General features: G+C 35.3%; 3 protein-coding genes and 1 non-coding gene across 4 annotated transcripts; 2 read left to right on the plus strand and 2 right to left on the minus strand.

Annotated features, from left to right (window-relative positions):
• Positions 1 to 287: 287 nt before the first annotated feature.
• On the plus strand, positions 288 to 1,930 carry LOC110633330 (uncharacterized protein At4g13200, chloroplastic). The gene is made up of 3 exons (XM_021781893.2): positions 288 to 594; positions 698 to 852; positions 1,363 to 1,930. Exons 1-3 carry the CDS (start codon positions 366 to 368, stop codon positions 1,636 to 1,638), a joined length of 660 nt encoding a protein of 219 aa, XP_021637585.1. The 5' UTR covers positions 288 to 365; the 3' UTR covers positions 1,639 to 1,930.
• A 102-nt stretch (positions 1,931 to 2,032) lies between these two features.
• Positions 2,033 to 5,872, minus strand: LOC110633324 (guanine nucleotide-binding protein-like NSN1). The gene is made up of 9 exons (XM_021781883.2): positions 5,678 to 5,872; positions 5,336 to 5,580; positions 4,797 to 4,923; positions 4,531 to 4,704; positions 4,140 to 4,357; positions 3,631 to 3,895; positions 3,166 to 3,345; positions 2,831 to 3,042; positions 2,033 to 2,575 (listed from the first exon to the last, which is right to left on the minus strand). Exons 1-9 carry the CDS (start codon positions 5,694 to 5,696, stop codon positions 2,201 to 2,203), a joined length of 1,815 nt encoding a protein of 604 aa, XP_021637575.2. The 5' UTR covers positions 5,697 to 5,872; the 3' UTR covers positions 2,033 to 2,200.
• A 132-nt stretch (positions 5,873 to 6,004) lies between these two features.
• TRNAM-CAU (transfer RNA methionine (anticodon CAU)) lies at positions 6,005 to 6,089 on the minus strand. The gene is given in 2 exon segments: positions 6,005 to 6,040; positions 6,052 to 6,089. It is a non-coding gene; the product is annotated as a tRNA-Met (tRNA).
• A 636-nt stretch (positions 6,090 to 6,725) lies between these two features.
• LOC110633313 (uncharacterized) lies at positions 6,726 to 13,141 on the plus strand. Its single transcript, XM_058150491.1, has 8 exons — positions 6,726 to 7,077; positions 7,602 to 7,916; positions 8,086 to 8,368; positions 8,613 to 8,759; positions 8,853 to 8,977; positions 11,840 to 12,044; positions 12,148 to 12,401; positions 12,722 to 13,141. Exons 1-8 carry the CDS (start codon positions 6,968 to 6,970, stop codon positions 12,888 to 12,890), a joined length of 1,608 nt encoding a protein of 535 aa, XP_058006474.1. The 5' UTR covers positions 6,726 to 6,967; the 3' UTR covers positions 12,891 to 13,141.
• The last annotated feature ends 1,525 nt before the right edge of the window (positions 13,142 to 14,666 follow it).

The following is a 14,666-nucleotide window of genomic DNA, read 5'->3' on the forward strand; positions in this document are numbered from 1 at the left end:
TTCAGTCTTTTTAATTTTTTATAATAAAAATTAAATAAATAATGTCTTATAAATTTATATGTTATGAATTATCTTATATTAATATTATTGTAATTTATAAAAATTTCAAATTGGGCTGAATCGGAACTGGACTAAAAGCATATCCAATTGTTTAGAGCCAATACTGTTATGAATTGAAACCGATTTGGACAGAAATCGATTCAAACTGTGACGCTGGCTGAACCGGCTATTCTGGCCCAAAACCAGGCCGTGGCCGCGGGGTCTAATGCAGCTGCAGGCTTCGGAGGCTGAGCTTCTTATATGATACCATCGATGTCGAGAAACACAAGTACAAGAGAGAGAGCCCAGGAAGACAACGCTTCAGCATGAGTGGGGTTGCAGCTTCCCCACCCTTCAGCTTCTCTTCTCTTCAATCAAAGAACCACTCTACCAGGTTTAGTCATGGACTTTGCGCAGTTAATCCGAGTATCTCGTCTTTACCAGATACTAAGCTCAAGAAACAATTGGGTCTTCGATTTGGAGCTCCGACGAGAACGCCCCATGGAATCAGCGTCCGGTGCAATAGCAGCACAAGACCCGGCGGCCCTGGCTCCGGTACAATTTTCGCCCCCTTATCCTTTTATATGTAGTAGTGATGTTGAGAATTTGAAACCATCTTCTTGTAGATTTGGCTTCATTTTCGTACTCAATTCTGCAGGTGATAATGAGAGCAGGAGTGTTCTGGATGCATTTTTCTTGGGAAAGGCTCTAGCAGAAGCGCTTAATGAGCGTATTGAGTCTACAGTTGGGGAGTTTTTGAGTGCAATTGGTAGGCTGCAAGCTGAGCAACAGAGGCAAATACAGGACTTCCAGGTAGTATATTAGAATTGTTTTATATTCTTGCAGTTACTATATGAGAATTTAATTTGTTGAGAGAATTATTGAATTATTGTCATTCTATTTTGCAATACAACATATTTGATGGTGTTCCTCTAGGTTATGTTCAAATTTAAGAAGGATTCAGGCTTGAAATTGTTTGAAACTTATCATTTTTTCAAGATGCTAAGCATTTCAAAATTGATAATTTCTTCAATAGTCTTGGAAGTGATCTCTTACATGCAAATCCTTTTTTTTGGTGTTTGTTGCACAACAACACATGTGAGTACCTACTGGTGTACTGTGATGTGAACTTCATGTTTCTACATCTATCCCCCATCAATTTGTTAGAAGTACACAGCAGTTTGTTATTAACCTATTGATAAGATGCAAATAACTTTCTGCAAATCAACACAGGATCCATTGCATTAAGTTGATATTTGATGGTATCAATGTGTATTTCTTTCATTGTTAGCTGTCTGTTCTTAGTCCATTGACCTTGTGCAGGTAGATGTGTTGGAAAGGGCCAAACGAGCCAAGGAAAATGCAGCACGTGAAGCCATGGGGGCTCAAGGACTCGTTTCGAATGCTACTACAGTTGATCCAAAATCAGCTGCATATGACATTAACTCAGAAACTTCAAAATCTTCATCATCAACCATCAATGCTGTTGCGCCTGCAAATCCACCCTCAATTCCAAATTCAACTGTTGTCCCAACTGCTGAGACGGGTCTAGATCCTGCTGCAGAGGGCCCTGTATTTGGGGTGTCAGATGATGACTGAACTTGTATCTTCATATTCTACATATCCTATCCTTTTTTCTCATTACCCTTACTAATATTATGGCATCTGAAAGTTGGAGGCTGTTAAACTTCAATTGATGCCAAAATGCCTTAATCGAGGGAAAAATGTCAGCTCGCTTGCTTGTTGGATGTGAAATCTTTTCGGTTGGTTTACAAAATAGTATGCAATTGGAGGAAATAGAGGAGTACCTTGCGGAATTGGTAATTTTAGCTTCTTGTTAATTTTTCAATGTAAAATAATTGTTCTTGGAATAAATATTTTACAAACTCAAGATATTCTTCAAATTTTTGAAATTTATATTCTACAATCTACACACAAGGCTGGATATACTATTCTTTTGGGTTATAGAGATAAGAGACATCAGAGAGTAGTATTGATAAAAATAAATAGCTCTTTGCTCTTAACAAAATTTCCTTGCATCAAGCAGAGTTCATATTTGGATGTGATTATTGCGCACTTAAAATAATGACCATAAAACTAAACAATTGACAAAAAGGTAACACCTGATAAAATGAAAGCCCCTTATGGGCTATGTATTCCATCAATCATCGTCAAACTCAACACCAGACATTAGCATCTTGCCAATAATTTGATTATCATCGTCTTTTTTACCACTCTCTTCTTCCACATCCATGGCAGAACCCTTTTTCTTGATATAATCCACTTTAAAGTCATAGTCATCATCCATTGCATCCACTTTAGCTGCTTTTTTCCTCCTTTTCTTCTCTGCTCGTTTCATTTTTGTATTTAGTATACCTTCTACTGCATATAGCTTCTCATTTTGTCTGCTAGTTGTTGTTTTTGCCTTGCTCTTGTTTGCATCTTCTTCAGAACCCATATACTGGTCTTCGGCATCGTCCTTCGTATCTACGGAAGTTTCATCACCTTGAGTTGATGGTTGGGTTTCCATATCTCCCTGATCAGTGAAAAAATTAAAAATTAGAAAAACAAAAATAACTATTTAAAATAAAAGAAACTGAACATAAGATTGCTAAATTAGGTTAATGAAGAACTAATATCTTTTACAACCCAAAAAAAAAGAAAGGAAGCCTGATTTAACATTGTGATTTTCTTAAAGAATTTCTGACATTGTTTATCAATCAAATACCTTGATGTTGATGAGAGTATTATCCCCCATGTGCATATTTAAGAGTTAAGAGAGATCACAAACCTCTAGCATACTTTCATCGATATTGATAGGGCAACTAGGAGGAACTTCAACAGAATGGAAGTCATTAACCGACTTGAGGCTTCCAATGAACGAGGATTCACCACTGTAAACTTCATCAACATTAAATTCCTTTCCAAGCTCTGAAACAATCTTAGCCTCAGAAGGTTCATCTTGATTCCTAGTAGGAGGCATCGTGTAATATGGGATTTTACCTAAAATATGTCAAATAAGTAACGTCCTTTTAAATCAGAACTGAATTTCTCTTCTATAAATTGTCATTCCCGTCTTTCTTGTATTTGTCTGTATTTAAGCATTAAAGTACCTAGAAGGCATACCCTCATTCCAGTCATGCAGAACAACTCTAGCAGCAGCTTCAACATCAACAACTCCACCCTTTTTGAGCCTACCCCTGACACTAGCCACCTTTTGCAGAAAGTCATCAACTGATTCAAAGTTTGGTATCTTGTATAGGGTTACCAACAGTCTGGCAGGGCAAAGCTTGATAATTTCTTTAACTGTATTGTCAAAAACACAATGAGCATCTATTATGCTGCATGAAAATATATATTAAGAACCTGTAAAGTTAATATCTTCTTCAAATATGTCAGCACGCAAGAAAGAAGAATAATAAAAATAACTTCCAGCCTCAGAGAGGGGAACAGGGGGGAAGGGGTTGTTTTGGTTAAGGAGATAAGATAATAATATCTGAGAAAGTAAATGTCATGCAAAAAAAGTAAACGGACAAAAGCAGGCTAATTGGTCTAAAATAAAAGGGGTAAAAAGATAAATGGTTAAATTACCAGGGCTAATTGGATCATCTAGCTTCTCAATCCTTTTGCAATTACGAAGAGCTATGGATGCATTGTTCTCCCCTGTCTTGAGCAATACAACACCAGGACAATCCAGCAATTTAACATTCTTGTCTAGCTGAACTTCTTGCATTGATCTTGTTAACCCAGGTGTAGCACCAACATTGACAACATGAGATCTCTTCAAGCTGTTAATTAGACTACTCTTGCCAACATTAGGCAGGCCAATTACACCAACTGTAATAGATTTTTTAATCTGCAAGAAACCAGGGTATGCAACAGATTAAAAAAAAAAAAAAAAAACTTCAAAAACCATTTTTATACAGTGGCACAGCATTACACACAAGAATGCCAAAAGAGGTGGAAAATCTGGTATAACTAAGAGAAAAAATCCAGTAAGCATAAATTAAACCCTTTGACTTCAACCTTAACATTCCCTTGCAAATAGAAATAAACATAATAGCTCAAGATAAGTGGGGGAAAAACGAAGCTCAACATACATCATGACTTCTTGAGTAATTTTTCAGCAATTTAATAAGGGTTTCAGCTCCAAGACAATCGCTTGTTTGCAGAAGATTGCTAGTCTTTGCCGCTTTTGAGGAAGATTTCCACCCTAAGTTTGACCTCTGCTCTTGGGTATTACACTTGAAGGCAACTGCAGGTAATTCTTCTCTAAGATACTTTAGCCATTTTTCAACAGCTTCTCGAGGGACAAGATCTACAATAGAACAATAAACTCAGAAAGCATGATCTTAGAGAAGTTAGAAGAACGGATGGCGCTCAACAATATCAGCCCACATTGTAATCAATACATTTAAGTCGGAGCCCAAAAAAAAACCAACAAAAATTTGTTGGAGGGATAAGGTAGATTGTCTGAGAAAGAGATATTACCGATTTTATTTAGGAGTAAAACTAGTCGCTTATCATGACCTGATCTCATCACCATCTTTTCCATATCAACACAACGGGTACCACTGGGATCTCGGGCATCAAGAACTTCCAATATGACATCTGATTCTTCAATAACTTTAACCAACTCCTTATAGAATGCCCTGTCTGAATTATCTGTATGAAAAATAAAACATGCAAGTATAAATTAGAATGGAATGCATAATATTTCCACAGAGAACATACCCACCAGTCAAGTATCAGCATACCCCGGTTTCTGGCAATTCCACTAAAATCAACATTTCGCTCTTCAAAATTTTGTTCTTTTGCTGAAGCTACATAAGCAAAATTAGAGATATCATCATCCTCGAGCAATCCCAACTTCCTCTTTTGAGCCTGAAAAAGTGTATGGAGATCTATTATGAATAGGAGACCAAAGATATAGAACAGACACAGCAAATCTTTGCATCTATACAGCAGAAAAAAATGCAAAAATACAGAAACCACCTCAAAATGCAGGATGACTCATCTACCGTGAGAATTAACAGTTTTGCATTTAAATTAAATCAATCTAACTCCTTTGAAACTAAAGCTATAACTCAATTGCGATCTCATGCATGGCTCTCATTTGGCAAAACACTGTTTTTTGATTTTCAAACAAGTCAAAACTGATTCATTAATAAGTGATAACACACATCTATCTTCCTGAAATATAGAATCTATGAGAATAGACCACCACAACAACAAAATGAATTCTTAATCAGGACATAACAAGCAACACGAAAAATTAAGCAAAGTGAATCAATACCCTCTCCTTGCGGGCAGCTTTTTTTTGCTCCAATTCCTCAAGAGCACGAGCCCGACGAGCTTCAAGAGCCTTGAGCTCCTGTTCCTTGAAAGGCCAATCATTAGGAATACCCGGATCCTTCTCGACCTTGCGTTTTTTATTCAATCCAAGCTTCTTCGCCTCCTTGGCCTTCTTTTTGTGATGCTGCTTGACCTTCCTCAAAACCTTATACTTCTGCCTCAATGGAATTCTTTTACTCTTGCTCTCTACATATCATCATAGCCCACAGAACACAAAACAGGTGACAAATACAACAAATTAAATATCCAATAAATAAACCTGCAATGATACGGGTTTTCTTACTTTTGCTCTTCTTCACCATGTTTGATTCTTGCTGAAATGACAATAGAGAGAAAAAAAAAAAAAAAAAGAGCAGAAATCGAAGAAGCCCTGGTAGTTCTAAGAAAAGGAAATGGAGAATAAAAATAGGAAAGGAGACGACTGACGTCGATTGGCTTCTAGGGTTTTTGGAGGGGACAGTTGAGTTAGGCGATGTCTGGTATGGCCGTATGAATATGGATGATCCGATTTTTGACCCGTTGAAACCAAAGGGCCCATATGAGAAAGGCTGAAACCCGACTGGGCCGAGTCCAATCCATGGAAAAGAAAATTAAGAAAAAGAAAAAACAATGGGGTGAGAGAGGCTCGAACTCTCGACCTCAGGATAACTCAGAAGCTATGAGACCTACGCGCTAGCCAACTGCGCCACCACCCCCGTTTGTGATTTTCTTCCTTGATTAAATTAACTTTATTGTATTATTTTGTGATTAAATTTTAATTATTATGGATATAAATAACTTATTTTTGAAAAAAATATTGTTCTCATTAATATATAAAAATATGTTATAGTTATAATTCACATATAATATTAAAATTACAAATAAATCAATTTAGATTAATGTAATTGATATAGATGGATTTCCCATATTAAAACTGAATTTATTTTTAAAAAAAATTTAACTAAAATATTTTTATATTTTGTTAAATCAAATTTTTAATATTTCTATTAGATTTATGTTTTAAAAAAAGTTAATCAATTTATTTTTAAATTTAGTTAAAGAAGAGAATTAAATAGTAAAATTACTAATATTAAAATAAATTGATTAATATTTTATTTAATAAAAACATTAATTTTATTAAATGATAAATTTTAATAAATTAATATTAATTTACCCTTTCAAAAAAGAGCAGGCGAGCCCAGCGCCTCTTTCGGTCTCTCTCTCTATTGGTCGAGGCTATAATTGTCTTCTTGTTATATAATAACTAGACCACCAGCCTGGTTTGTAGCACTAATAGTGATAACGACGAGCGACAGATTAAACAGTCTTTCGATTTCATAAACCAGGTACGCACATTTTCAATCCAAATCTTCATCCTTTTCCATTTTCAACCACTTCTAGAGCACACCTCTCTCATAAACCCTAACCCTAACTTCCTGCATTTCCAAGGCTTTCGCTTTCTAATTCTCACTTCCCTTCCTTTACTCTTAATGTTATATTTGTGTATCAACTGAATTCTGGCTCTCGATTTTGGTGTAGAACTTGATTTGATAGCCAAGCAATGTGTTGATTGGAAGACTAGAAAGTTTTAGCAATGGCAGAGTATATACGTTCCACATCATGTGTTAGGTTGCATATGTGGACAACCTGTGCTCGAGAGAAGAGCTATTTAATCCGAAATTCACATTTTAGGACGCCACAGAGGTCTCCTCTTTGTTTCCTTTTGAACTCCCTTCTTTGTGATGTTATATGGACGATTTTGGTTTTTGGTTGATTTGGAAATAGGATTCATTCAACATGCCAATAACTAGTGATGGTTTGCAAACTCTTGTTAGTTTGATATTATTAGCTTTGTTAACTTGAAAGGAAATTATATGGGGGCTGTCATTTTGGTGGAAATTGACAAGTACAAAAAATTAGAAAAAAAAAAAAAGAAAAATCCAATTTTGCATCTGATTGGCCCTGTTGAGCTCAACATTTTTTTGTTTTCTTGGAATCCCAATGATCACGCGCCACACATTAGCTCACTAACTCACATACATATGCACTCTTTCTTTCTCTGGGATGAACAATGCACTTTTTGTCAACAATAAAGTTGGTGTGGCTGTAACTAACCAGTTTGATAATAATGTTTCATACATATCAGTTTGTTTGCCACAATAGCATATCACCATTGAATTGTAAGTATTACACATAACATTGTTCCCACATATATGTTTTGGCTGCAGAAAATATTCCTCTGGAAGTTGTAAAGTTGTCCAGCTCCCTCTTTGGAAAATGCGCAGTATTAGACTCTCAAATTTGAAAGCAAGTCCTTGTAAAAGGAAAATTTCCTTGAGGTGTAGTTGCTTGGGAGGTCTGGTGGACCCTGACGGCGCTACAGCATCTGATTTGGTTTCTATTAGCAACCAGTTGCTTCTGATGGCCAGCATTGCTCTTACTTATATGGCTGGTGTAATTCCCATTGATGGGCCCAATTTGCGTTCTTGGAGGAACATCGCAGATGACAATGTGGTCCTTGAAAGCGCAGCATCTTCTGGTAGGTAAGGGTAAGCAGATTAAAAAAGAAAAAATCAGTTTCAAGGTTTTTCTTTTCATAGATGACAGGTTCTTTTGCTTTTGAAGATAACAATGCAATCTCTTTATTTGCGTGAGATATTTTTTTTCTTTTTCTTTTTGTCTACCTGATGAAGGTATTTTTCTCTGTTCCAGTGCTAAGAAGAATGAAAACCATGTTAATGTAAAATATGCATGGGATGCAGTAAAGACAAAACTCTTGGATTCTCTTCATGCTATAGAACACAAAAGCAATCTGGGAAACATAATCCTTGAAATTGACCAGCAGAGTGCTAAGCAACCCTTAAGTTTGTATGCTGTATCTGAGGGTCCCAAGTTGCGACTACTTTGGGCTTCTTTTAAACAACTCCAGGATGAGGCAGGCACCGTCACTATTTTCTTTCTCTCTTTATCTTTTGGGGATAAATCACTTGACTCCTAATAGTAGTTTGGTAAGCCAATGGAAATAGGAAATGCTTTTATTTGAGCATCAGGACCTTAGAAGTATTGCATGATATGTCAGGGCTAAATAATATTGGGTGAAATTGGTTCTATTTGCAATGGTTACTCAAATGGGGCATGTAAAATATTTGTCTGGGACTGTTTGACGAAACTAAAGTATGCATTTTACTAACATTCATTAGTATTTTGGAAATTAAGGGTTTAATAATTTTTGTTTGCAGGTGAATACTGTTTTTGGTGATTGTGACGATTTTAATTTGGATGATTGGCTGGCTGTTTTTCCTGAAATTATTGAAAAATCTTGTAACTGCATTTGCATGGCTTGGCTAGTAGAGGAACTTCATCTTCAAAACAAGAAATTGGATGAGGTATAGAATGGAAAAGCTTAACATTCTGCTATATGAGTTTTATTATACATTACTGGGTTAGATTAATACCACTCTCTCCTATCTCTTTTTCAGGAACTTCTCTCTTTGATGATTCAGAAGTTAAAGGGAAATGAAACTGTTTTGCGGACTATAAGAAAGTCAGGCAAGGAACATCTTTATGGAGAATTATTGTACTTTCTTAGATTTGGTTCTCTCAGGTAAATTCAGTAATTATCTTCTTGTTTTTATTGTTTCTAAACTACTTTTCTTATATTGGTTGTATTTAGAATATAATCAAAGCTTTTTTCAAATTGAGTTTCCAGATTGCAATTAATTTTGTTAATGATAACAAGTTGAACAACCTTTGGTATTGCATGGCGGCATGTTTGCTCCTTATCTTATTACCATTTTATTTACTTGTGTTATATATATATATATATATATTGCTGTTTTACTTCTCATTGATTTTTCCTATGCAATGAATTTTGTATATACAAGTATATAGTAAACTGACTAATTGTGGTGAGATAAAGTAAATTAAAAGGACAAACACAAATACACAATTACAGTTTTACCGTGGCATATTTCTAATTATGTGTAACCAGCGGCTTAGTATATGCCTTAAAGTGCGATCCTATTTATAGGGTTTGACTTCTACTGTTTGTCTATATCTAAAAACAAGGATACCAGCATGGAAGTATCTAGAGGGATTACAAATGGTTTCAATGGGGTTTGGAAGCAATCACATATTGTAAAAGAGGCACTGTGGTGAAACGCATTAAAATCTACCAACCAACGTAGTTGGTGAGTTTTGCAAACCAGTTATTTAAAAGTGAGGCTAACTTTCAAACTTTCTCTGCACTCTGCTCGTCTTTGTAATGGAAAGATGTTGTCTGACAGATACAGTAATGGAGGTAGTTGCTAAAGCTAGCAATGTACTGATGTTGTTACAATGGTGGTTGCTTAATAAACATTGATCATATGGACATGGTAATTGTATGTCAATTTTATCTAGACAGGACTTATTATCAGAGTTCAGATACTCGATTTCTATTCTCCAGCCAAGTATGCTCTGGAAATGTTAGTGAGACTTGTTAAAGCTGGGCTATACTACTGTTGATGTGGTATGGCATGTCAGCAAAGTAAAAGAAGCATTCCCTCTCTGATAAAAGAAAAAAAAAGCCAAAACCTCTTTCTCTTTTATTTTAATTTCCATCATCTTCTTGTCAGTCAACCGAAGACTTTGAAAGCCAATTTCAATTGTTTCCTTGAGTTCCATCAGTCCTGAGAAGTCCATCCATCTCTGCAATATTCATGTTTTTTTTTGGCTGCCCCATCCTAAACTCTCTATTTCTCTGTCATCAGTCCCTTAGGAAGGTTTCTCTCTTAGCAGTTGCAAGTTGCAACTCTACTTCTAAAAGCAAGGTAAGTTTTATTTATTTTATTTTCTGCTTCTCAAAGAAAGTACGAAAGTTGGTCATAGATGACTGTAGCTCCTTTTTTGTTATTGTGTTTATTATTATTTCTTTCTGAATTCTTAGTTTGTTTTAAATTATATGGTTGGTTGCTAGAAAAGTTTAAGAAAATTCAAAGAAAATGATCTTTTGAGGTTGCATTAAGTAATTTGTATATGGAGAATGAAAACTTTTAATAATTACATTTGAGGTAGGTTAGCATGGATGTGTTTGTTTATGCTTCCAACTTTCCAAGCCAAAGCCATGCTAATGATAAGATTTGGTGGTAAAATGAGGATCAGTGTTTTGATCAGAAAGAGAATTTCACATCCACACTGGCATGGCAATGCATGTCTATGTATTTTTGTCCAATCAAGTAGTTGTTTGCTTGGTGGGGCATGTCCATATGCATGTGCTGCCATGTACAAAATGGACTTAGTTGGCTTAATAATAAAGTTCAGAGGTTTAGCAGGTTCAAAATAATGATAAGAGCTCAGTAGGCATTTTTGGATGTCTAATGGCGTATCAATGTCTTATTCGTAATTTTACTTTATATTACATTCTGAATCAACCTATTCTTGTTGTTAGGGGTGGTCACAGTTCAGGAACCGTTGGCTCAGGTTCAATGAAATCATGAACCTGAACCAAACCGACATGAGACGGTTCTTGAACCGCGGGTTCTTGTTCGAGCCTCAATTTAAAATGGTTTGAAGGGTGGTTCGAAAAAGAATTGTTCAAGACAGTTTAGAGGACGATTTGGGAGCGATTTAGGGGCGATTTAAGAGTGACTTAGATGAAAAAATTAGAAGAAAATTTCATTGATTTAGAATTTAGGTTATATTTATAAAAATATTTTAATTTTTTTTAGAAATCTTTCAATCAAAATAAAATAAGAGAAAACAAATGAAAATAACTTATTTTTAAGAAAAATTTAATAAGTAAATATTTGAACTTATTAAAAAATTAGAGATGAAATTATTTTTTTTTTAAAGAAATTAGAAAAATGTGCAGGAACTTAATTTTACCTATGTATCCTTTTAGGATTTAGAGAAATCAAAATTTTCAGTTTTATTGCTTGCCCTTTTTTCAAAAAATTATATGATAATTGATAATTTAAAAAGTATAAAAGAGGAAAAAAAAATAAAATAGAGGGTATTGAAAATTTTATTAAGGACATAAAATAATAAAATAGGAGAATTGTAAGAGTATTATGAATTAAGAGGAGTATAGAAAATAATTATTTAGAAAATTTGAGAGAAATTGAAAGAGTATTAAGAATTAAAGAGAGTATGGAAAATAATTATATAGAGAATTAATGATATATATAAATGAATTAGGAGTTGGGTGAGGTATTTATTAAATTTTTTTACATTTAAATCGCCAATTTGGTTCTGTTCGGAACTGTCGGTTCAATCCGGTTCGGAACTGTCGGTTCACGATTCCTGAAAAATATGAATCTGAACCAAACCGCAGAATGGCGTTTTTGGTCTGGTTCGAAGTCGGCTCAAGTTTTGACCAGTTTCGGCCTGGTTTTGACTGAATCGGTTTCGGTTCAAAACCGACTGTGGCCACCCCTACTTGTTGTCACCATAGACATTTACTTTACTATTATCTTACTCTTAGCAGGAAGAATTGCGTTTATGACCAGAGCTTGTTTACTTTGCAAGGAGATTCTATATTGGAAGATTTGGTAATAACTTTAGCAGATGGCATTGCTAGTGTGTATTTGGAGCTTATTTCCATTGATGGTAATTTGTCAAATGAAATGAACCAATTGGGGATGGTTATGTGTAATTTGTCAACCCGAGCACTTCAAAGATTGCGGAATGAGGTACTGTAGTTTTGCTGTTTAGTACTTTAGTTCATATATAATATTACATTTTATGTGTAATTTTGGCACTAATGTAGTTAGACATCGTAAATGTTGTTAACAGGTGGCTTTGAATCAATGGATGTATCAAAATGTGGAGGCAGTTGTATCAATGTACGAGGATAGATTTGATCTATGCACTCTACAGTCAATAATCATTGAGGAACCAAGCCAGAATCAGACTGAAAATCCTAGTTGGTGGAAGAATCTTACGCGGAGAAAATCTGAAACAATGCCATCTTCATTATGTTATGTTGTCATAAGCCAGTTCTCTATGCCAGTGAAACGGACCAAGGAATTGAGGGCCTTGACAGGGTGGTATGACTAATGCTGTTATCAAATAGTGGATTAGACAACTTGGATTTAGAAATTGGTTTGACATGTAAAATTGCTAAAATCACTTGCATCTTATAATCTCCTTGAGAAGAGAGGCATCTGATCTAACTTAATTTGTTTTATTCTTTATAAATATGCTCAAATTTACCAGCCCTTTGCACCTAAGCGCCCTACATTTGTTCCTGGGTGCAGTTTTGCTGAGTGTTTTTATTAGCCATTTAATCTATTTTAAAGAATCCATTTCTTCCATAGAGCTGGGATTTTTTCCCCTACCATCTAAATTATCTTTAATTGATTTGCAGGAGATACTACTTTAGTCTATACCTCGAGTTATCAGATATTTCCACACCGCTGATTAGAGCTGTCATTGATAAAGTTAGCAATGCCATATCATTCTTTCTAGTTACCTTGATTGGGAGATCATTAGGACTCATCTACACTGGAATTAGGCAGTCCCTGCGATGGAAGTGAGCTGTCATAGGTATATTTTTATGTTTCCATTCTAATTTTGCTTTTCCATGTTTTTTTGCTGATTTAGCAGTAGCTAGAGGAGGAATCTGACTTCTAAACAGTCAGATTGAAACCTTCAATTTTGCCAGAGTTGCTTGAGGCTTCTACTTATTTGTAATAAATCTCAGTAGCATCATCTGTTTGCTGCTAAAAACTTGATTTTGATATCAACTCAACACATGGAGAATAAACGATACTGAAGTTTTCAACTATGCATTGAAGCACAGAAATCTGAACATGCATCTTGCAAAGGCAGTGTACATGTTCCAATTGATGCTTGGAACCATTTTCACCAGAATGTTTTCCTTTATTCCTTCTCTTATTTAGTTACTCTTTGAACTGAATTGAATTGGAATGGGGCCTGAGGTGAGATTAAGACTAGGCTTTAGTGCTGAACCACTGATATCCTTTCGTAGGCATAAAATTGCTTGATGGTGGAGAGAGGCATTTGAATTATTTGTACTGCATTGTTGGGAATATTTACATGTGCATGAGGCCTTGGATTCTGGTTTCTGAAGGGAATGAGTAGCTAGTGAAATATAGGCTGTTAGGGATGAAGAGGTGACTCGTATTTGCTCGACCTTCATGACTGATTGTGATTATCTTCTCCAGATTGTGCAAAACTGCCTCTAATGTCCAGATGCTCAGATAAAATGCTGTAACTTATACCAACCAGCCTGAAATTATATTTTCTAACTTCCCTTAAGCATTTCACAACATGCTTCGATAATTATAATATAACGAGGTAATGATCAAAGATTAATTAGTCTGAGTACATGTCTCTCTGTGTATCACAGCATTATATTGGTGGATGTTTGTTTTGCATGTTTGATCCATTATTTAATGGTCATGAAGAAAATGGTGGGGACAGGCGTGCATATAGAAAATACTTTTCAAAAGATTTGCGAAAGCAAAAGTACATTTCAGAAGATAATCCTTGTGCCCTACCATCTTTACATTATTGATTCTCTCTTTTTGCAGAAACTTCTATATTATGCATTCATGGTGTCCACGTCTGTTTATAAAGATGGGTTTCCCACTTTGATTCTGCCACCTTTTGACAACCCTAGTTAAAAGGAGGGATGTTATTTGAAGTTTTTGGTGTCATAAATGAAGGCTTCTATTAGCCTATTATCTCTGGTGATTGCCTTGCTTGGAGTTTTCCTACAATTGTTGTCTTAATGCAAAGTTTAAGGTTTTTATCCCTAGTTTTAATTTTGAACCCATAGTTTTTGCCAGGGATTGGTCCTAACCTCGCTCGTAAAAGTGGTTCCTCTTGTAGACGTGAAATTTGACACAAGTGGAGAAAAGTCATAGGGGACTATTAGTGTAGTGTCGTTCAATTGCAACTGTCTTGTTTGTTATGGGGTATTAAATTTACTTGTTGGAAAGGAAAAAAAAAAGTCATATTTGAAAGGTTAAGTGATGAAGCATCACTAACCAGGCCCAAGGAAAGAAAAGGCTCAAAATTCAATGTTTAATAAGGATGCACATTTCTTCACCATCCAATTTTAGCATGCATACCTTTTTCATTTTATGATTAGAGAATCATCAAAGATGTGAAATATTATTATTGTGTGTGGGTGGACCACTCTGATCTTGTCCCCTTCCCATTCTTTATTTATTTCATTGTTTTGGCTGGTGAAAGGACCCTTGCACGGGGAGTGGTCAGGTAGATATCATACAACCATATTGATTTGATATTGATACTGAGTTTTCATGTATAGGTGATTTCAT

Source organism: Hevea brasiliensis, chromosome 7, assembly GCF_030052815.1.
Source record: "Hevea brasiliensis isolate MT/VB/25A 57/8 chromosome 7, ASM3005281v1, whole genome shotgun sequence".
In the NCBI taxonomy this organism is placed as follows: domain Eukaryota; kingdom Viridiplantae; phylum Streptophyta; class Magnoliopsida; order Malpighiales; family Euphorbiaceae; genus Hevea; species Hevea brasiliensis.

What these genes read in the sequence shown, in the direction of transcription:
- LOC110633330 (XM_021781893.2), top strand. Translation starts at nt 366, where the DNA reads ATGAGTGGGGTTGCAGCTTCCCCACCCTTCAGCTTCTCTTCTCTTCAA. An exon ending in ACCCGGCGGCCCTGGCTCCG is followed by an intron (nt 595 to 697) that starts GTACAATTTTCG and finishes TCAATTCTGCAG; the next exon opens with GTGATAATGAGAGCAGGAGT. An exon ending in GGCAAATACAGGACTTCCAG is followed by an intron (nt 853 to 1,362) that starts GTAGTATATTAG and finishes GACCTTGTGCAG; the next exon opens with GTAGATGTGTTGGAAAGGGC.
- LOC110633324 (XM_021781883.2), bottom strand. An exon ending in TTTACTCCTAAATAAAATCG is followed by an intron (nt 4,358 to 4,530) that starts GTAATATCTCTT and finishes GTTCTATTGTAG; the next exon opens with ATCTTGTCCCTCGAGAAGCT. An exon ending in TCGATGAAAGTATGCTAGAG is followed by an intron (nt 2,576 to 2,830) that starts GTTTGTGATCTC and finishes TTCACTGATCAG; the next exon opens with GGAGATATGGAAACCCAACC.
- LOC110633313 (XM_058150491.1), top strand. Translation starts at nt 6,968, where the DNA reads ATGGCAGAGTATATACGTTCCACATCATGTGTTAGGTTGCATATGTGG. An exon ending in AGCGCAGCATCTTCTGGTAG is followed by an intron (nt 7,917 to 8,085) that starts GTAAGGGTAAGC and finishes TCTCTGTTCCAG; the next exon opens with TGCTAAGAAGAATGAAAACC. An exon ending in TTCAAAGATTGCGGAATGAG is followed by an intron (nt 12,045 to 12,147) that starts GTACTGTAGTTT and finishes TGTTGTTAACAG; the next exon opens with GTGGCTTTGAATCAATGGAT.